This window comes from Peromyscus californicus, unplaced genomic scaffold (assembly GCF_007827085.1).
Source record: "Peromyscus californicus insignis strain IS unplaced genomic scaffold, ASM782708v3 Scaffold_15__1_contigs__length_86483966, whole genome shotgun sequence".
NCBI lineage: Eukaryota > Metazoa > Chordata > Mammalia > Rodentia > Cricetidae > Peromyscus > Peromyscus californicus.
In genome coordinates this window covers 58,206,511-58,228,333 of record NW_026294447.1, presented here as the reverse complement: position 1 = coordinate 58,228,333, position 21,823 = coordinate 58,206,511, and the positions used below count along the sequence as shown (strand labels likewise).

Sequence of the window (21,823 nt, the reverse complement as noted above, 5' to 3'; positions counted from 1 at the left end):
GCACTAGAGTGTAAACTTCATAGATGACAGCATCTAACCACAATGTCCTGGTAATGGAACCCAGATGCAGTAGCTTCTGCAGAGCTGAGGTTTGGCACCAAGTAGTCAGTGAGTCTCCAGCCTCTTCCAGCCCAGCAAAGTGGGCCTCAGGCAGGAAAGGGGTACAAAGAGAAATGACTCCCAAGTCTGTCCTACCCTGCTCCTGTTCCCACCCCATGACATGGGAACTGACATGCTCTCCTGCCTGTGGCTGGGCATGTGGCCTGGACCCTGAATGGACCCTCACATACACAGTCAGCAGTCACCCACTTAAGCAGCAGAGTGCCCAGAGGGTCCATGTGCCCTGGAGTCCTGGTGACGCATGGGTGGAAGCTTGGGGACCAATGGTGAGCATCTGACCTAAGTAACAAAGATGGGGGTACCTTGTGTCCTTCATAGCGTCGCCGTCTGCTCATCCGATAGGGCCACACAGAGGAGAAGAGAGCCAGGTAGTTGCCATTGGTTTGTGCCAGGAACACAGGCTCCCTCGGATGCAAGGCAAGGCTGGGACAGGTGTACCTCTCCTGAGAAAGCAGGACCACAGAGGGATAAAGGCTGCCACGGTGGAGTTTCTGCCTCCCACAGATCGCCACCCAGGCTGCACTCTGCTCCTGGGGGTTTTGTCCCCTTCTCCTGGGCCTTGGCTTGGGGGGTCTGTATGGGTTGCTGTTGTTCTAACAAGTTCCTACCTAACAATGCAACTGTCCTATTCTGCTGCTCTGCTCTGAGGTGGAGCTCAGTGTGTTAACCCAGTGTCAACATACTGTGTCCCTTCCGCAGGGTGCTGAAGGAGGTCCTCATTTTTATATATATACTTGAGACAGGGTCTCACTTTGTAACCCTGCCTGACCTGGAACTTAATATGTAGACCAGACTGGTCCCAAACTCGAAAAGATTGGCCTGCCTCTGCCTCCTGAATGCTGAGATGAAAGGCATGTGCTACCACACCCAGCTCTAAGACCGTCCTTAAGCCACCATCTTGAAAGTATCCCAGCAGAGCCAACAGCTCTCTGGGAGCAGCTGGGTCACGATGCCCACTGGAATAGCAGGTGATGAGCCAGCATCCTGGTGAGGCATTTCAGCAAAGCACTCACTTGTCCCTGAGCATGTGGAAGCAGAGTAGAGGTAGACGGTGGCCAGCAGCACACTCACCTGCCTTGCACCTCGTCTCTGCCAGGCTCTCTGAGGCAGTCTGAAAGTCGGCTCGCTCAGGTCCACTCAGAACCCACTGAGCAGAAGGACAAGGCAGGGAGGAGAAGGTCTAGATGCACTCATGGTCACAACTAAGACCAGGGCAGGACACTCAAGAGATCAGGAACAGCTTAACATTACCAAAAGATGGTGACGGTTGTGACCATCACCTCAACGGAGATGCAGGTGGTGGTGGTGGTGGTGGTGGTGGTGACTACAGTGTTGGTGATGGTGGTGGAGATGACGGTGGTGGAAATGGTGGTGGTGAGGACTACAGTGATGTTGACATGGTGGAGATGGTGGTGGTGGTAACGATCTGTAATGGTGATGGTGGTGGAGATGGTGGTGGTGATCACAGTGATGGTGACATGGTGGAGATGGTGGTGGTGGTAATGATCTGTAATGGTGATGGTGGTGGAAATGGTGGTGGTGAGGACTACAGTGATGTTGACATGGTGGAGATGGTGGTGGTGGTAATGATCTGTAATGGTGATGGTGGTGGAGATGGTGGTGGCGGTGATCACAGTGATGGTGACAGTGATGGAGGTGGTGGTGGTGGTGACTATAGTGTTGGTGATGGTGGTGGAGATGGTGGTGGTGAGGACTACAGTGATGTTGACTGACATGGTGGAGATGGTGGTGGTGGTGATGGTGGTGATGGCAGTGGAGGTAATGATAATAGTGATGGTAATGGTGGTGGTGGTGGTAGAGAAGGTGACGCTGATCATGACAATGTGGTAATGGTAGTGACCACAGCGGTGGTGGTAGTGGCAGAAGTGATAATGATGGGGATCACAGTGATGGTGATGTTGGTGGTAAAGGTGGTGGTGGTGATCACAGCGATCGTGATGTCAGTGATGATGATGGTGGTGGGTTGGTAACAATAGTTAAGCCATTATGGAGGGCTCTCTGTGTCTGATGCTGTGTTAGATCTTTATAAGCATTTTCTTTCTGTAGTTCTTGGTACTCTATGAAGTGAGTATTATTGCCACCATGGGTGGTTGAACCAGAAAGGGTAGTCTACAGAGGCCACTACTGTGTGCAGCAGTTCTGGGCCTAACCTATGCCTACCCCTATCCTACATATTCCAAATAGCTCATCTCCTCCTCCCCCAGACAGAGAGGGGTCCAGGGCCCCAACCCAGGGCTACAGGAGTATCCCCCATGGCTGACACCAAGAACAACTCTACACAGGGCTTCTCACATGGAAAATTTGGTTGGAGATTTTGGCAGCGGTCCGGAAATCCCAAGCAATAATGGTTCGGTCAGCAGAGTCCCGAGTGGATGCGTCGGTGCTGCTCAGGAACTCAGACCCTTCTTGGAGGAAGAGGATGTCCAGGGTCTGCTGGATGGTTGCCTTGTAGCCTCTCACCACCTGCAAGGATGGGCACTAGTCACCATGGTGGTCCTGGGAGTATGGGGCAGGTGCCCACCTAGGGAGAGCCAAGGAGAGTTACCAAGTACCAGGCATGGGCAGGGTTAATAAAAAGGTACTAGGCCACACACACACACACAGTTTCCTAGGATTTTCCAACCTCAGCTGGCCAATGTCTATTGCTCTTGGAATAAATGGCCTCCCAGAGGCAAGCTGACCTCTGGTTATGCCATCCCACCTCTGTCAGTGCATGGGTGGGTACAGTGAGATCCAGTTGTTTCCTGAGATGGCAGGGTCCCTCCACAGCAGCTGAATACAATGAAAGCACATTAGGGACGGGGTTCCCGACTTGCCCTAGGTACTGAAGGGAAGAGTGACATCCAGTGATAATGGTGTTATACTTCTGAGAGGGCCTGAAGGTGCCACAGATACAAAGCCTGGACTATTTACTGTCTCTGGATGAATAAGGATCACACAGGGAGCAAGCATTCTTGGAGAGAAAAAATAACATCAGAATCTCAGATCTCAGGAGGTATTTTACTTTTTTGTTTATTTCCTGAATCTCGCTCTGTAGCCCAGGCTGGCCTCAGACTCAGAGATCCACCTGCCTCTGCCTCCTGAGTGCTGGGATTAAAGGCATGCGCACCACAGCCAGGCAGAATGTATTTTACTTTTAAAGACATGCTTTATGTTCTGGAGCCCAACACAAGGACTCAGAGCAACTATGCTGAATGAGTTCTCGAATGGCATGATGCCAACTGCACCACTGAGAAGACAGTCAGTGCTATTTGGATGGCTAGCACAGCCAGGACTCCAGCTGCCCCCTGGGACTGGCCACGGGGGTTATCAGCTCCCTGGGTGCCACCATGTGGCTATAGCAGACACACAGTTCTCAGGTCATCTGCTGCCAAGCCTCTCCCATCCCAGTTGCTACTCTGGAGCCCACAACTGGGTTATCTGCTGGCCAGTTCCTGTCTCTGTAAGTTCCTAGGGACAAACACGGGCAACAAATGACTTGGCCTCTTTAGAAACAGCCTTCTACTAAGGTGGCATCAGGGTGCCTTCCCCCAAGCCCTGAAGAGGAGAGGCCAGCCCTGCAGACTCATGAAGGCAGGCGGATGTTTGCAGCAACTCCTCAGGCAACAGGAGCTGCCTGTTTTCTTGCATGCCATCCCCCAACACCAGGATTCAAAGTCACAGCTTCATAGGGTAGCAGGGAAGAGCTCCAAGCAGGGTCCACACTGCTGCTGAGATATACCCTGGATAGGTCAGAAGCTGAGGCAGCATCTAGGACCCAGGAGAGGACAGGACATATCCCAGTCCCCAACGTCTGCTTCCACAAGTTTACACAACATCCAGTGTTCAAGTGAGGTGCTGGCCTCTGCAGCTGATGTGGTTTGCTGATGGGCAGAGGGGTCTGGAGCAAACAGAGGGCTCACCTTGACTCTGGGAGTCTCTTCACTGGCTCTGCTCATCCCCTAAGCCAGAGGTTCTCAGGCTTCCTAATGCTGTAACCCTTTTACAGTTCCTCATGCTGTGGTGACCTCCAATCATATAATTATTTTCGTTGCTACTTCATAATTGTAATGTTGCTACTGTTATGAATTGTAATGTAAATATCTGTTTTCTAATGGTCTTAGGTGACCCCTGTGAAAGGATTGTTCAACCCCCAAAGGGGTTGAAATCCACAGGTTGAAAACCACTGTCCTAAGCAGTTCAGCCCCACCACCCTTAAAGCCCTTCTCATGCATCATTTTGCATGTCCGAGGCCATATTAGGACACATCTACTCTTCCTTCTATACCTCTCTCCATCAACCACAGGCCAGGCTGCCAGGCCATCAAGAGTCAGCCAGGAAGGAGATTAAATGCACAGTGAGAAATGGGTCTAGCCCAACACTCATCTCTGGACATATCTCTGGAATTGGCTTGTATACTTCTCTCCAGCAAATACATGTCAGAGCCCTCCAGTTCGTAGAGAAGAGCAGTTAGTAGGCACCATGTGTGCCTTGGGATACACATGGCCTTAACATCATGTACTCTGCAGCTTCCTTGGGTTATGCAAGGCCTAGGCCAGGAAATGATGAAGGCACCTGGGGGCTCTTCCTGTGTTTGCTGAGTCATGACAACATCCCAGAAGTGCCTTCTCTCAGAAAGACATACCCAGGGGCTATCAGCTACCCATGACCGAACTACCTGCAGCTGTACCTCCCAAGTAAACTTTACCAGAACAAAAGGACTACATCTTCTCAGAATGGCTAGAAATAGCCCAATTCATTAGGGCATCATAAAAGCAAATGGATGGGAAACATGCCGTGTGATGGACAAACCCTGCCAATGAAGCACAGCTGTGGGCAGGAGGCTGGCCTTTTGAGTGCTCATCACCAAACATGACAGACTTTCCTTCCCGCTGTGACATGCTCTGTAGAGCTGACACGCCATTTGTGCAACTGGCTGGTGAGTTTTACGGCAACCTTGATTAGTACTCTGGCAGCTGGCACACCCTAACCCAGGACTCGAGCCAAAGAAGAGAGCCTTCACTGGCAACGCAGGCCCACTGGAGAAGTCTGGCCTTGGGGAAAGTAGAGGACAGCTCGGGCCATAAATGGATAATGAAGACCACCTGTGGCCAATCAGCCTGGACTCCACTGTACTGTTAATGCTGACAAAGGCGCAGCTCTGCCTCTCTTGGGCCCCTGGCTCTCTCAGATTGTGGGAGCTGCTACAGTGAGGTTCTGGCCCTGGCCCAGGTCTCCGCTCCCAGACTGTTCCATTTCCCTGATACCAGGCATATGGGCTTCTTCAAGTGTAAGAATGTGACAGTGTATACATGCCAGCTCTAGAGCATGTGTGCAATGCTTCTCTCTAAGATTTAAGGTAACATGGGTAAAAGGAGACAGTCACATGATCATCAAAGTGTCTGTAGACATTAAAGAAGCAACTAAAATTTTTACATTGAGAAAAGAAAGGAAACTATATATATGAGAAGACCACATGGCTGGACTCCTCTGTGGGCCAGGCTTTGGGGAACTTCCCAGCTACAGCTCCGGGGCCGGGAGCAGTGAGAGGGAAGCCAGTACTGCTGACCAAGTGAGAGAGTAACTAACACACCTCCCTCGCAGGCAGAAAAAGAGCAGATAAATAATAGACGAGTAAAGGAGAGCCAAGCGGGAGAGGCATTTGCAACTTGTATTAGATGCGAAGGTCACCATCTGCAGCACCAGAAGCTTCTGCGACAAGACAAGAAAGCCTGAGTTCCACAGAAGACGGCGAGAGGACGCAGCTCATCAACAGGGAAATGGCTTCGACCTTGCTCACAACAAGAGCAATTTAAGCAAACTTAAATGTCATCCCTTGCCTATTAAATGAGCAAACTCCCAGAGTTTGACAGTGCTTCTGTTAGGGGGTGTCAGGGTGCTGGACAGCTATAGCGGCTGGCAGAAATGCACAAACTCGGCGAGGAGGAGCCAAGCGACACTACAGATGGGCTGGTGTACAGCAGCCCACAGCCCAGCCCACCCACCCACACCCCCACCCCGTCTAAGAACTGGTCACAGAGCTGCGCTGGCAAAGCGCCAAGATGTCAGCATGATGTCAAAGACAGTGAAGAACCAGAAATAGCCCCACATACACTGGGTACTGCCGCGCTCGACACAACACCAGGGAGCCTGTCTTGCTAAAGCCATCACCAGGGCTCCATGTTCAGAGCAAAGGTGAAGAGAAAGTGTGCTCAGGTGACAGGCAGATATGTAGGCTAGTGTTTAAGTCATTAGGAACAGTCGGGTATGGCAGAGCACATTTGCAATTTCAGCACTTGGGAGGTCCAGACAAGAGGATCTGAAGTTCAAAGTCATCCTTAGCTACACACCAAGTTTAAGGCCAGCATTTGAAATTTAAGGTCCTGCTTGATAAACAAACAATGGAAAGTTAAGCTTCAAATAAAAATAAGTAAGTATGCTTTACCTGTAGAGGGAGAGAGGGACAGCATTGGGGAGGTGGGGTTACCAGTGGAATCTGATTCTTTCTCTGGGGGCTGGAGAACTAGCTCAGTGATTAAGAGCACTTACTGCTCTTCCTGAGGACCTGGGTGCAGTTCTCAGCACCTACATCAGCTCACAACTTTCTGTAACTCCAGCTCCAGGGGCTCCAACATCCTCACCTGACCTCCCTTGGCATCTGTATACATGTGGTATACATACATACATACATACATACATACATACATGCATACATACATACATACACACACACACACACAAATTTAAAAAATAAAAAAAACTTTTTAAGAAAGATTTTATTTTGCAGATTTTACCAACAAATAAGAATCGTGGATTTTTTGTTGTTGTTGAAGAGCCAGATGATAAATAGTGTAGGTTTTATGAACTATATATAGTCACTTGCTGTGTGTGTGTGTGTGTGTGTGTGTGTGTGTGTGTGTGTGTGTATTAGAGTTGATTACAGGCATAAAACCCACTTTTAGACCAGGGGCCATATAAAAACAGGTCACAGGCCAGATGGGGCCTGTATGCTCTGGTTGTCAACCTTTTCTCTAGATTCATGGACATATTTTATTAAATTAAATTATACTACAAAATTAACTTAAAAAGCAATTTTTAAAATGTGAAGGCATAATTAAGCAAATCAAATTAACCAAGTATTGATTTGGTAGGTTAACCACACAAATAGGATTGCTTTTAAGAGAGTTTAAAGCATGGTAATTTAATGGTGGCTCCTTAGTTGAATACACATTATTAATGGAAAATCAGCAATCTGACGGTAGGTCCTAAGTGGATGTACATTGTGAACCAAAAAAAGAAAAAGAAAAAAAAAACCTACAAGGTTAGAGCACTTCTCAGCCATCTACTGCTAATACCAAAAAGAAAAATGTCAAGGTGAATGGAAGTAAAAAAATTCTCATAAGAAAAGTTTAAAATAAAGATGAAGTAAAAGAAAAAGCCTGCACCCTTACATTTGAAGTCAGTATAGATGATATATTTTGTCTTAACAATAAAAATACTGCTAGGCTTGGAGGCAGGGGATCTGTGAGTTCAAGACCAACCTGATATGCAGAGCTAGTTCCAGGACAGCCAAGGCTGCACAGAGAAACCCTGTCCAAAAAAACCAACCAACCAACCAAACAAACAGTATTGCCTCACCCTGTCCCCAGAGAGGGCAGAGAGGTGAACACCACCAGAGAACAGACTGTGGCCCCTAAACCCAGAAAGTCTGGCCAGAGCAGCAGGTGACAGGCCAGGAGTTTAGTCAAGAACTGATCTGACTCTGTAGCACACATTTGGTGGAGGAGGACAACGCAAACAACATGTCCGACAGTACGGTTGGCAGACATGGCATCACAGAGGAAATCTACACGGGGCATGGCGGGTGGGAGCATCTCAGCCATGAGCCACGAAAAAAAAAATCACTGGATTTTAAAGGACTAAAACAATGCTAACATGAGATGGAGCAAGCCAAGCCCACAAGGGTCCCTTCTCCCATGCCTACCATCTACACATTGTAAAAAAAAAAAAAAAAAAAAAAAAAAGCTCTGGATTAAACTCAGAAGGTAACTCCCTAGAGAAAAGCAAACAGCAGCAGGTGGGCTGGGAAGTCCAATGAGCAGCTACCGAAAGATCAGCATGGGAAGCAAAGCACACAGAGTAAGTTAAAAACCACACAGTGGACACTATTGGCCTAAGCAAGCCCACCCACCACCCACCGATCAAATTACCATTCCAAAGTAAAAACACATTGAGCCTTAACTGTCTTGTCAGTGGACTTCCTGAAGGTACGGGGGAGGGAGGAAGGCACTTTGTATGAGCCGTAGGGACACTCACGCAAGTACAGCACACCACACAAGATAAAATGTTCATATTAACCCAAAGAAGACAGGAGAGGAGGAGGAGAGAAAAACAAGACAAATGGGAAACAATAAATGGTAGGGCCCATTTTAACCGCATCAGTAATCACTTTGCATGTTAATTACTTAATCACCAGCTAAAAACTATCAAATTGGATTTAATTTTTTTTTTTTTGGAAGACCCAGCAAAGCAAGATGTAGTACCAGTCACCTCCAGCCCAACCTGCTTAGGAGGCTGAGGAAGGAAGGTTGCTCAGATCTAGGAGTTTGAGGCCAGATTCTGTTTCAAAAATAAATAAGTAAAAATAAAAAAAGACTCAATGGGATCATCACCAGAAAAGCCACTTTAAATAAAATGAAACAGATAGACTGTAAGTGAATGTTTGAAAATCACACCATATTACAGTTAATCAAATGAAAGCCAGAGTGGCTGAGTTAATACGGGGAAAAGGCACTGTGAACAAGAGGGACATTTGCAGATATGGAGGCGTCAGCTTATGCAGCAAACACACACCTAAAGGCTGATTTAGTGTGCAGAGCAAAGATGGCCAGTGTGCCAGGCAGGGGTGAGCCCAGTTATACCTGGGGATCTTCCTGACAGGTAAGTCAAACCATGACCAGGTCATTCTTCATGTAGGGAAACTACACAGGCCCATGGCATCAGCTACCAGATAGGAACAGGCCAAGAACCCTAAAGGCTTCTACGGGACAGACCATGCACGTGCCCACTAACCTGAGGGTGAAAACCTCACAATACACAAATCATCGGGTAGCTTCCCCTAGGGCTTGAACCTCAAGGTCTCCCACAGGCTCATGGTTTAAGTGCTTATCTCCCTGCCAGTGGTGCTACTTAAGGAGCCCATGGGACCTTTAGGAACGGGTCACCAGGGGTGGGCCTTTGAGGTTCAAGTCTGGCCCCGGGTTCCGGCCTCCCTGCTCCTAGCCTGCTATGATAAGGAGCCTCTACCATCCAATGCACTGCTGTGAGCTTTGCCCTGCTCTCTCCGCCATGCCAGACTGAACTTGGGAAGCTGAGCCGAAATCAACCTGCTCTCCCTTGAGTTGTTTCTCACCGTGGGTTTTGATCACAGAGGCACAAAACTAACCATGACCACACGCCGACAAGGCGAAGGGGGCCACATGGACAACTCTCCTGGTTCCACTGTCAAATTTTTTAAAATAGCTTTCTCCACCAAAAAACAATAATGATGTATCACAGAGTGATGAAGCTGAAAGTCTACATATGATAAGAGCCTTAAAGAAAAGAGGTCATGGGCTGGGGAGGTGGCTCGGAGGTTAAGAGTGCTGGCTGCTCTTCCAAAGGACCTGGGTTCAACACCCAGCACCCACATGGCAGCTCACAACTGTCTGTAACTCCAGTTTCAGGGGACCTGAAACTTCTCAGGGCAAAAACACCAATGCACATAAAATTAAGAAGAGGGGGAGAGAGAGAGAGAGAGAGAGAGAGAGAGAGAGAGAGAGAGAGAGAGAGAGAGAAAGGGAAAAAAGAGAGAGAGAAGAGGTCACATGACTGAAGAGGCCAGCCATTAAGAACTCTGCAACCCAGGGTTGGTGACCCAGTTCACTAGGTAATGGTGCCTGCTACCAAGCTTGATGAATTGAACAGAAGTTCTGGGTCCTACAAGGCGGGAGGAGAAAACTGACTTCCAAAGGCAGCCTTTGACCTCCACTGTGGTACACACAGGTACACTCACACCAAATAAGGACAACCGTAAAAAATTTTAAATCCATAACACAGATTCCACGTTCCCATGGGAAGCAGTTTCACGAAGTTTTTGTAGAAACAGAACAACAAAGCAGAGAATCCCAGATATAAGAACTGGATGTTGTCTGATGACTCTCGGGCTTTTGGTTGATAGAAACTAGAACTTTGTTAATACATTCCAAAAGGTTTCTATCTGTCAGTCACAGGACACTACGTCTGACACAGGAGTGGCAAGGAATGGCTATGCAGGAGAATAAAGATCACCCAAGATAAGGTGTAATTAGGCTGTGGACCCGCAACATTCCAACCTCCCCACCGTCACTGAAGGAAGCTCTGGTGTGCTAAAATGGGCCTTGGAGCTTCTTTTTTAGGAGCTTTTGTTCATAGTAGAAAAGAAGAGCCCTGGCCCTTAGGCAGCTGGTATAGACCTTCAAATAGAAGCAGTGAGCTTGAGACCAATAAAACTGAAAAGAGATCAGATCTGGATCTTAGTCACCAGCGTTAGCCAGCTTGCTGGGATTCAGTGGGATAACTGTGGGATGAGAACGTTAGTTCTCACAGTTCTGCAGTTTGGAAAGCTCAAGGTCAAGGCACCAGCAGATCCGGTGTCTCGTGAGGTTCTGTGCCTTCCTGCCACATCTCACCAGGCAGAGGGAACCAGAGGGGACAAACACCGTCTTCACAGGCCAGAGACATGGATGGGCAGAAGGGTCCTGATATCCCTCCCGTCAGCCCTTTTATAAGGATGTTAACTCCTCTTGAAAGAACAGAGCTTCATGACCTAATTGTGAAGGACTCCAAAAGCACCCAGCTCCTAACACATCACCTCCTAGAGAACTCATCTCTTGTTTAAAAGTTTTAAATTGCTTTTAAATTTATTAGTATGAATTATATTGTGTGTGCTGGCACATGAGCCATCACCCACATGTGGAGGTCAGAGGACAACAGGTGAAGTTGGTTCTCTACTTCCATCTTCGCATTGGTCCCAGGGACCAAACTCAGGTCGCCAGACTTGTATGGCAAGTGCCTTTCCCACTGAGCCATCCCACTAAGCCTGGACCCATCTCTAAATACATCACTGTTGTCTGAATGTGAGATGTCCCCCCATGGGCTGTGTGTGAACACTTGGACCTCAGCGGGTGGGGCTGTCTGGGAAGGCTGTAGACCTTCACGAGGTGGAACCTTGCTGGAGGAAGTGGGTCACTGGGAGATGAGCCTTGCGATTCCATAGCCTGTTCTACTTCCTGTTTGCTCTCTGCTTTTGACCACAGGTGCCTCTGATGGGCCACCACACGTTCCCCACCGTGAGGGATTACCCAACTTGGACTCTAAGGCAGACGAAAGCCTAAGCCTCCCTTCCTTACATAGTGTCTTCTCAAGTCACAGCAACAAGAAAAGTGAGCATCACAATCACAATCACCTAAGGGTTCATGTTCTAGCACAAGCATGTTGGAAAAATATAAACATTCAAATCACAGCCACAGCTGTTCCTATAGAAAAGACAGAGAAACAAAAACGATTTAGAAGACCTGTACAATACTGCCAACCAAGCTGATATAATTGATATTAGACATCTACCATATCCAATCACAGTAGAATATACAGCACACAGGCAGAAGGAAACAGGGTGTGCTGGAACATCAGACAAGCCTCCATTTAAAAGGACTAAAATATACAATGTACATCCTGTACCCACAGTGGAATTAAGTCAGAGATGAATAACAAAGGCATTTGGAAAACTCATGTGTTTGGAATCTAAACACAAACTTTTAAATAATTCACAGGTCAAGAATAAATCAAAAGGAAATGAGAAAGCGTTTCAAACTGAATGAAAATAAAAACACAATGCATCAACATTGTTCAGCCGAGATGGGATGCCTACAGGGGAATTGACAGCGCGGATCGCGTAAAAGAATAAAGTCTCAAGCAATGACCTCAACTCCCACAGAAAGGAACCAGAAACAGAAGAGAAAATGAAAATTCCACAGTAGGCGGAAGAAAGGGCTAAACAGGATAGGAAAGAAATTCCTGTTTCTTCAAAAGGCAAAACAAATACAAAAAGCAAGTGGAATCAAAATGTGCTGCTTTGAAAAGACAACATGTGTAAATCTTTAACTGGACTGATGGGGTGGGAATGACTTACCAACACCAGAAATGTGGAGGACAGGAAAACACCACTAGGGATTATTCAAATATAAAATGCCATCAAGACAAACATTATATCCACATTGGTAACTTTGATGAAATGGGTAGCCATCTTGAAAGAGAAATGACACCAAGAGTAACTCAACGAGAAATATAGAACTGGATTAAGCACAGGTTTATTAAATACATTTTACTTAAAAGTTTCAAACCTTTGAGAGAAAATTTCATGCAAAATTAACTTCACTGGTTAACTCTACCAAATATTTAGAGAAGAAATAATATATTGATTTTAACAACTCCTTCAGAAAACTGATGAGAAGCTCACTCCTGAGCTCACTCCCCCACCCCAACACCAAACCCTCACAGTGGATGCAGGACCCTGAGATCCACAGCCTCAGGACGGATGCAGGAACCCTGAGATCCACACCCTCACAGTGGATGCAGGAACCCTGAGATCTACAACCTTAGGATGGATGCAGGAGCCCTGAGATCCATACCCTCAGGATGATGTGAGAACCCTGAGATCCACACCCTCACGATGGATGCAGGAACCCTGAGATCCACACCCTCACGATGGATGCAGGAACCCTGAGATCCACACCCTCACGATGGTTGCAGGGGAAGACATGACTTGAGGCTCATGCCATGACCACAGGGTGTTCTAATGTCTGAAAATCAACTGACAAAGCTCGCATGGACCGAACAAAAACGACACATCACACAATCACTTGCATCGAAGCCAAAAGGCATCTGATAAAATCCAACAACTTCCAACTGAAAAAAAATCTTAGAAAATTAGAAAAAAAGGAAAAGTCCTAAAACTAAACTGCTCCTTGACAAGACAGCCACAGGCAACGTGACCTGCAAATTGGAGAAGAATGCTCCTCTGGGATCAGGAGCCAGGCAAGGTTGTCCACTCTCACCGCTTCCAGACAACACTGCTATCCATGACTGAGGCAGGGCCCAAAGCAAGGAAACAGATAAACAGATAAAAATAGGCAATTAATAGATGTGAATGACATCTAAGCTGGAAAAGGACAACCAAAATTGACTTTGTTTACAGGTGACATGATTACCTATTTTTTAAAACCCGCCAGCATCTCCAAAGAACACACCAGAACTAAGGAGTGTAATAGAACTGCAAGATTCAAGGCGACTATTCAAAGGCTTATTGTTCCTCTAACAATAAACAATCATGAATTGAAATTTTAAAAGCTAGTTACAAAACTAGTTCATAGCTCTCAGTTACAACGATAGCATCAAAAGTGTAAATACTCAGGGATAAGCCTGGCCAGGAACAGGGACACCACAGCCATTCCTGACAGGTATCCAAGACTGTGCTCCTGGATGAGAAACCTCACGCACATTCAGAGCTCACTTCTCTCCCACCTACAGACACAAAAGTAAAGTGCAAGTCAACTTTGTCTCATTTTGTTAGAATTTGGCAAAGTGATTGTAAAATCAAAATGTAAATGTGATAAACTCGGAACAGTTAAAACAACTGAAAAAGAACAAAGCATGTGCTGGATAGATCCAAGATTCCTTATAAGGGTATAAAAACAATTCAGTTTAGAGAGACAAGGAACTCAGAGCACAAAGACACACCCACACAGGTGCAACTGGTAAAGTCAAACAGGTTAGAAAGGCATAACATACAGGAATATGGAACACCCAGAGTTGGACATTCAAAACTCTGTCCAACCTTGACCATGCAAAATTAATACTAAATGTATTCAACTTTAATATAAAGCCCCAAACAATAGAACTTCTAGAAGTGAACACAGGGACACAAAATTTCTGAAGGTGATGGATATATTAATTATTTTGATGTGGTGTGATTTTATAGAGATACATATTAAATATATACATACTCTATATATCTATAATATAGGTAGCTGAATGTGGTGGTTCATGCCTGTAATCCCAGCATTTGAGAGGCAGAGGCAGAATTGCTGTAAGTTCAAAGCCAATCTGGTCTACACGGAGAATTCTAGGCCAGCTAGGGCTACAGGGCAAGGCCTTTTGTTATACTCATAAAAATGCATATATGGCCAGGCAGTGGTGGCGCACGCCTTTAATCCCAGTACTCGGGAGGCAGAGACAGGTGGATCTCTGCGAGTTCAAGACCAGCCTGATCTATAGAGTGAGTTCCAGGATAGTCATGATTGTTACACAGAGAAAACTTGACTCAAAAAAACAAAAAAAGAAAAAGAAAGAAAAAGAAAAAACGGAAGTATGTATGTATGTCCATATATGTCAAAGTTCATGAAACATCCCTCATACTCCAAGCATGTCCTGTTTATGATATGTTGACCAAGCCTCTACTACAGTATGAAGAGGGAGCTAAGGACATGGGAAGAGCCATGGCAAATAAAGACGTTCATCACAACTGAAGAAGACTCGCCATCATCAAACTTGAGTATGAAAAATGCCGAAGGCAGGTTCTGCAACAGAGGTGATACTTTCAGAAGAAGGAGCTGCTTTGGCACTGAAGGATGAGGACACATTAAGACAAGAGTCGATGATTTTAGAGGACATCCAAATGTCCTTGAAAAGCAAAGGGCCCAAAAATAATCAAGGGAGAGGCAGAATGCCCAAAGAGCCCTTTATTACACTAATTCCACATTATTATTTATTATCTTACATTGTTATATATATATATATATTATGTATTGCATTATTATACATAATATTATTGTGTGGTATTATATATCACTATGTGTGGTATTATACGATTATATATTGTTATGTGTGGTATTATGTTATTATATTATTGTATTTTGTTATGGCATCATATTATTATTATTATTATTATTATTATTATTATTATTACCTTCCTATAGAAAACCCAGCTCCAGAGGTCCTGCTGGTGTGCTCTGTCAAGGACTAAGGCAGAACTAGAGCCAATGCTACATGAATAGTTAGAAAATACGAGAGGAGTCTCAGTTTACTTTTCTGAGTCCAATATTAATCTCACACTAAAACTAGACAAGAAATAAAATAGAGATTAATAATCCTCATAGATATAGAACCTTAACCATTTATTGCCAACTTGAACCCAACCACATAGAAGAAGGAAGGTGTATCACAGCTGAGGTGGACTCATGCCAGAAATCTAAGGGTTACTGTTTTTAATAACACAACCCATTAACAGAATATAGGAAAACATATGCAGTAGAGTCAGCTGAAAAAATCCAATACCAACATAAACTTTAAAAAATTCAGGCTGTGCATGCCTTTAATCCCAGCACTCGGGAGGCAGAGGCAGGCAGATCTCTTCTGAGTTCAAGGCCAGCCTGGTCTACATACCAAGTTCCAGGACAGCCAGGGCTACACAGAGAGACCCTGTCTCAAAAAAAAAAATACAACAAGAGAAATGGCAAGCAATTTACTCTCATAAGAACTTACATCATGACCTGTGTCTGGAACAGTGACTCAATACTAACCACTCCACTCCAGGACCTCATGTCTTGCCCCCTACCCATCCCCAATCTCACCATACAGAAGGCCATTCTCAGAACATTAGCCCTTGTGAGACAAATCATATCCCAACCACTGTGTATATAGGATGAAATCTAACTTATAATTTAGGTACAAAAGGAGATTAATACCAATAACTGAAAATTAAATGGGACAATGATAACAATATACCATAATAAAAGCTAAGTAGATCATGTGTGTGTGTGTTGAAATGTATTCATGTACTGGGGTATGGTGGCTCATACGTTTGAATGCTTGGACATGAGGGAGTTGCACTACTTGGCAAGGATTAGGAAGTGTTGCCTTGTTAGAAGTGTGTCACTGAGGGTTGGCTGGCCTTGGAGTTTCAAATACTCAAGCCAGGCCCAGAGGTTCTCTCTTCCTGCTGCCTGTGGATCCGGATGTAGACATCTTGGCTCCTTCTCTAGCACCATGTCTGCCTGTGTGTCGCCATGCTCCCCACCATGAGGATAATGAACTAAACTTCTGAGCTGTAAACCAGACCCAATTAAATGCTTTCCTTTATAAGAGTTGCTGTGGTCACAGTGTTTCTTCATAGCCATAGAACACTGACTCAGACGTGGGGCTTTCAGCAAGGCTCCACCATGACTCTTCTTTCCTCTGACGACTTTCCCTCCTGCCTGAGGGAAGCACCTCATATCTTCTCTTCCACACGTGGAGCAGCTGACATCACTGCTCTTGGGTTTGGGGGTCATTATTAAGTAAACAATGGTGATGTGAACACAACCACTGGGGTGCCACAAAAGACTGTCTGAAAACCGAGACAGCAGCAGGGTGACTGGCAGGCAGATGGTATACACAGTGTGGATACTGTGGCAGCGTGGCAGGGTGCAAATGGTCAACAACTTCCAATTCATGGACTGTTGATTTTGGAGATTTCCACTGGATAATCTGGGCGATGGCTGAGCATGGATAATTCAGAAAAGCTCTGGCTGGGGAGATCCTTGTATCATGTGTGGATGGATGGCAGGAGCAGAAGAACTGTATAACACATCTCCCCCAGTGACCTGTGTGCGTGTGCCAGGGCCAGGAGCTCATGAGACACGCAGAGACCACAGGCATATGTGAGTGATAGATACCACAGGGACAAAACTCAGGGAAATAAAGGACAAGCAACCAGTTTATTACCCAATAAATACGTTACAAGGAAAACCTGCAGATTAAACAAGACTGGAGAGACTTATCAACCAAATGTTTAGGCCCCGACTTGAACAGGGCAACTACTTAAGGCAAATTATGAGGCTACAGGGAAATCTGAGCACAGACTGGATATTTGATGGTATTAAGGAATTACTGCTGAAGTCTTAGAAGGGATAATGGTATTATAATAATTTTGAAGTCCTTATCTTAAAAAAAAAAGTATTTGCCAATGAAATGGATGTCTGAGACTTGCTTCTAAACAACACAGTGGGAGGGGAGAGGAGTGGAGGCTCCTGGGGAGTGGGTGGGATTAGAACAGACGAGGCTGGTCACCAGCTCATCACCACTGAGAGGAGTGATGGCCGTGCAGGGTCATTAAGTAACTCCTCTACTTTGGTGGATATTTAAATTTTTCAGTAATGAAAAGTTTCTTTAAAGTGCTCTGTGGGGAGGAATTAGCTCCACAAATGTTCATTCTACTTCTCATCAGCTGGGCCTGAATAATAGGCAGGGTGGGGACAGCTGAAATCAGGCAGTAGGTGGAGAAAAGACAATTAACATTGCATGTTACAGCTGTGGCAAGGCGCGTCTGTCCCCCCGTCCCACAGGATCCACAGTCTTCGGAGGTTGGGTGTGCCCAGTGTTGTGTAAGCAAACCTGGAGCTTGGCTGTTCTCCTACCTAGGTGCTGGTCGTTTCTATAGAAACCACCAGAGAGATGCTATTCCAGAGAGCGCAGCGCATCTCCACTGGCCTCGCTGCTCTGTGCACACTTGCCCATCAGCATCTGAGAGCCGGCCTATCAAAGAGCCCTCACCGCTCACTTTTAAAATAGGTACAGCTCATTATAAAGCACCTGCTCTCAAATGTTTCCAAGGAAACAGAGGCCCCAAGACACCCCTCTCTAAATTCATTAGCATTTAACACTCCCTAATGAGGCTTAAAGATGGCGCACTTTAATAACCATATGCTGGGAGGGCACCTTCCCCTTCACACCTAGGTGTGACTGATGAGCTGCCTGGCTCCTCAGGGACAAGCTGAGAGCAGTCTAGGATATGTGAGGAAGTCCCCAAATCCAAAGGCTCCCTTTAGAGTGTTTGGCTCTCGGTCACAATCCACAAATAGCTGGGGTGGAGGCCCTGCCCTGCCCAACTCAAAACACTGGCCTGACTTTCTTTCCTAACCTTCCTCTGAATGAGCACGTACACACACACACACACACACACACACACACACACACACACACACACACACACACACACACACACGAGCACTTGCACACATGCAAGTATGCACATGCACACACACGGAAGCAATGTGGTCTCTAACTACACAACCCTTTACCATGCATTCTCTTACATACATATCCTTGCCCGACACTACCGTTGGGCCTAAAATACCCTAATGTGTCTTGAAACCTGGAAAACTCCTATGCACACTTTAAAACCCAAACGTGCCTATATGAAATCACTAGCTCATCCCTTTGAGATCTGTCATCTCCATTGTGTGATCACCACAAACCACACAATGGAACCAGTTTGCTCCTCAATGGTGACATCGGGGCCTGGTGGAGATGAACCTCCATCTTCCTCCATTTTATAGCCACTCGGCCTTCCCTTGTTTGCAGACTCCCATGAGGAGGAACGGAACTGACAGGGTTCTGGCAGAAGTGCAGTTGGCAGTGAAGCGTGGCCTGCGCGAGTCCCTACAGTTCTGAGGAAGGAGCTGACTGCAGACACTGTGAAGGTCTCAGCTGAGCCTTCCAGATGAGCACTGGGGTTCTGGTCCCCACAGGCCACACCCTGGGGCTCAGCTTCTTCCTGATGATGGGAGAAAGGAGAATGGGGGACTGAAAAAGTCAGTGGGCAAGGACTTTCAGCCCCTTAACCCAGGGGACATGGTGACACTGGCCTCCAGCACTGTCCACTCAGTGTGGGAAGGAGAACAAAGGCCAGGCCAGGCTCACACATGGTCTTCCTGGTGTGAGCCTCATAGGGTAGCCCAAGGAGCTGCCCTGAGAGCAGGTCCTGAGGCCCTGGAATTAGAAGGAGTGTGAGGCAGATGCAAAGAAAAGCCTGGCCCCACGCTGACCATGGCCACCCCTGTGGGCCACCCACCTTCTCTAAAGTGAGGGTGTCACTGGTCAGACTTCCGTGTGGAGTGACAGCTCTTGGGCCACCCTGAACTACACCCTCCATGGTTGACACACAGCTCCTGGGCCACCCTGGACTACACCTTCCATGGCTGACACACAGCTCCTGGGCCACCCTGGACTACACCTTCCATGGCTGATACACAGCTCCTGGGCCACCCTGGGCTCCACCCTCCATGGCTGACACATAGCTCCTGGGCCACCCTGGGCTACACCCTCCATGGCTGACATAGAAGACTGCACTTTGGCTTTTCCATGCAGTCTGAGTGCCCACGCTTACTTGGCAATAATTAATTTACTTTTGCCTTTTAAAAATTAATCAAAGGTGCAGGAGAACGTTTGCCGGAGCCTGTGATTCCCTGCATTGGCCGTGCCATTGCCCCGGGTGATCATCTTTTGCCAATGGCACAGATACTTGGCATTTTGGTCAGGGTGCACCCAGCTACCAGAACAGATCCACCCTGCTGTTAGCAAACTGAAGACAGCTCGACTACTGTGAGCTCACAGAGGGCTGGGTCTGCTGCGACCATTTGAGCAACCAACACCTGCTGTGTGCCATACCTATTATCCACAATCCCCATGGGCATTCTAGAAAGTCAAGGTTAGCACCCTCACTGTGCAGATGAGGACTCTGATTCAGAGAGGGTATGTATCCTGCCCAGGACCACACAGCCAGCTGGAGGCCTTGCTACAGTCATGACAAATCTGTAGCCAGACACTTGTGCCTGACCCTGTCATGCTATACTCCACAATAGTAGCTGCTCAATTAGTGCTTGCTGGGTGCAACTGAGACCACAGCAGCCCCCAGACAAAAGCAGGCAGGCTATAAGACCCATTTCCCAATACTAGCCACACAGGGAGCAAGTCCCCTATCATAGGGCTCCCTCTATCTCCCCATCCAATGCTAATTATTGTTCCATACATTGGACCTGACACCAAGATCTGACTTCTGTGTTTGTCTGACATGCTGTCTGAATTCCAAGGATTCTGTGGGACTAATGAGTAGAGAGCAGGAGGAGCTTTACATCCTGGACCTGCTCCAGATGCAGGACACCCCAGGGAAGGAAGGCAGCCTCCCCTGGCCTAGCTTAGTTTCTGCCTACTTCCTCCCGGGACCCTGGCCCCAGATTCCTCTTTGGTAACCCTACCTATCCCTTCTCTGTGTACCAGCTCCTCTCCAGACAGAACTGGGCCTACAAAAGCCTCACAGTACCCCAAACAAGCAAAGTGATGAATAAGATTGGGGCCCAGGCAGGCAGCTGCCCTCTGGAAGGAGGTGGGCTACACAGACTTAATAAGCATGCATGCATCTGACCAGCACCCCACCTAGGAAGTCAGACACTCGCCTCAGTGTTATAATAAAGAAAACACAGAAATATTACAAATACCCACAACAAAGGACTGGTTAAATACATCATGGCATACTGGATAATTGTTAAAAATTATAGCGTCCAAAAGTCTTTTAACAATATGGGAAATGCTAATGATGTGATATTAAGCTGGGGAAAATCACATTAAAATGCAAATGCATGTGCCCAAAGAGCTGCAGTGGAGGGTGCCAGCCATTGGTGGAGGGTGCCAGCTGGCTAAGCTGAGCATTGGTGGGCATCTTCCTATTCACACCACTTGGGTTATAATGTGACCTAGAGGTCATAATTCCCCAGTCACATCTGTCTGTCCTGATCCTGGGCCACACATGGGTCTCTATTGCCTCTCCATTCTAAGTCACTTTAAGTGACAGGGGACCTCACCACACCCTCTCTACAGCTCACGGTCCCTCTTCTACCAAGAAAGGGACAGCAGGGAAAGAGACAGAGCTACTGCCGGCCCATATGGCATCTTCTGGAGGAGAAGAGGAGACAAGAGAGGATAATGGAGCAACTATGATCAAAGTTCATTCTATACATGTGTAAAATGTCATAAGGAAACCAACGTTTTATATAATATATGATATATATATATATATCATATATTATATATATATAGTCCACATGGGCATTGCTTGGAGACTGGAACCCTGGCCGTCCTTTGGCCAGGCGTCTGTGTGCAGTGGACAACCTGCATGGCCTTACACTGTCCTGAAGGAAGAAAACATGAGGACTTGGGTGGGGTAGGAGACTGTAACCCTAAAGCTGCCGCAGAGGTTTCTGGTCTGGGCCAGCATCTGCATGGACGATGCTACCACAGCCAGAGGCATTTCCTATAGCCTCTTTGAGCCTTGTGAACCAGGGAGAGGCCAGGCACACAGCAGGAGCTCAAAGTAGATGAGGTAAAGCAGATACTACCTTATTTAAGAAAAAAAAAAAAACTTCAATGTTCTGGTTAAGAGCCAAGCAGTGTGCTTGATGGAGGAGCATGCCGAGGCCCAGCCCTCATTTTCTCACTGAATGTGTATGGAGCACAGGCACTACGTGACTACAGCCTGGACATGCCACTTCCTCTTAGCACAGCCAGCACAGCTCAGCCTTCCCGTGGGACCCGCTGAGAAGTGGCCATCGGCTCTCTGTGGGTGAGGAGAGGCTGTGCCAGACAGCGTGTCTGCTGACAGACACAGGAACACCCACATGTGAAGCCACACAAGCATCCACTGGTACAGAACAGAGCTCTGAACCACGGAAGTCTCCTAAAGTCAGAATCTGCAGAGTTCCAAGCGCCAAGCCAGCACATAAGCAAGGTTCCTAGCGATTCTAGTCTAGTGATG

General features: G+C 46.9%; 1 protein-coding gene across 4 annotated transcripts in view; it reads right to left on the bottom strand.

Moving 5' to 3' along the window:
• Wdr25 (WD repeat domain 25) overlaps window positions 1-21,823 on the bottom strand; it is a 133,032-nt gene that overhangs the window by 1,525 nt on the left and 109,684 nt on the right. For all 4 annotated transcript variants that reach the window (XM_052738960.1, XM_052738963.1, XM_052738961.1 and 1 more), the window contains 2 exons: window positions 2,434-2,604; window positions 423-563 (listed from right to left, as the gene is read on the bottom strand). In XM_052738960.1, the coding sequence (XP_052594920.1) occupies window positions 423-563; window positions 2,434-2,604 (312 nt within the window). The remainder of the gene's footprint in view (window positions 1-422; window positions 564-2,433; window positions 2,605-21,823) is intronic.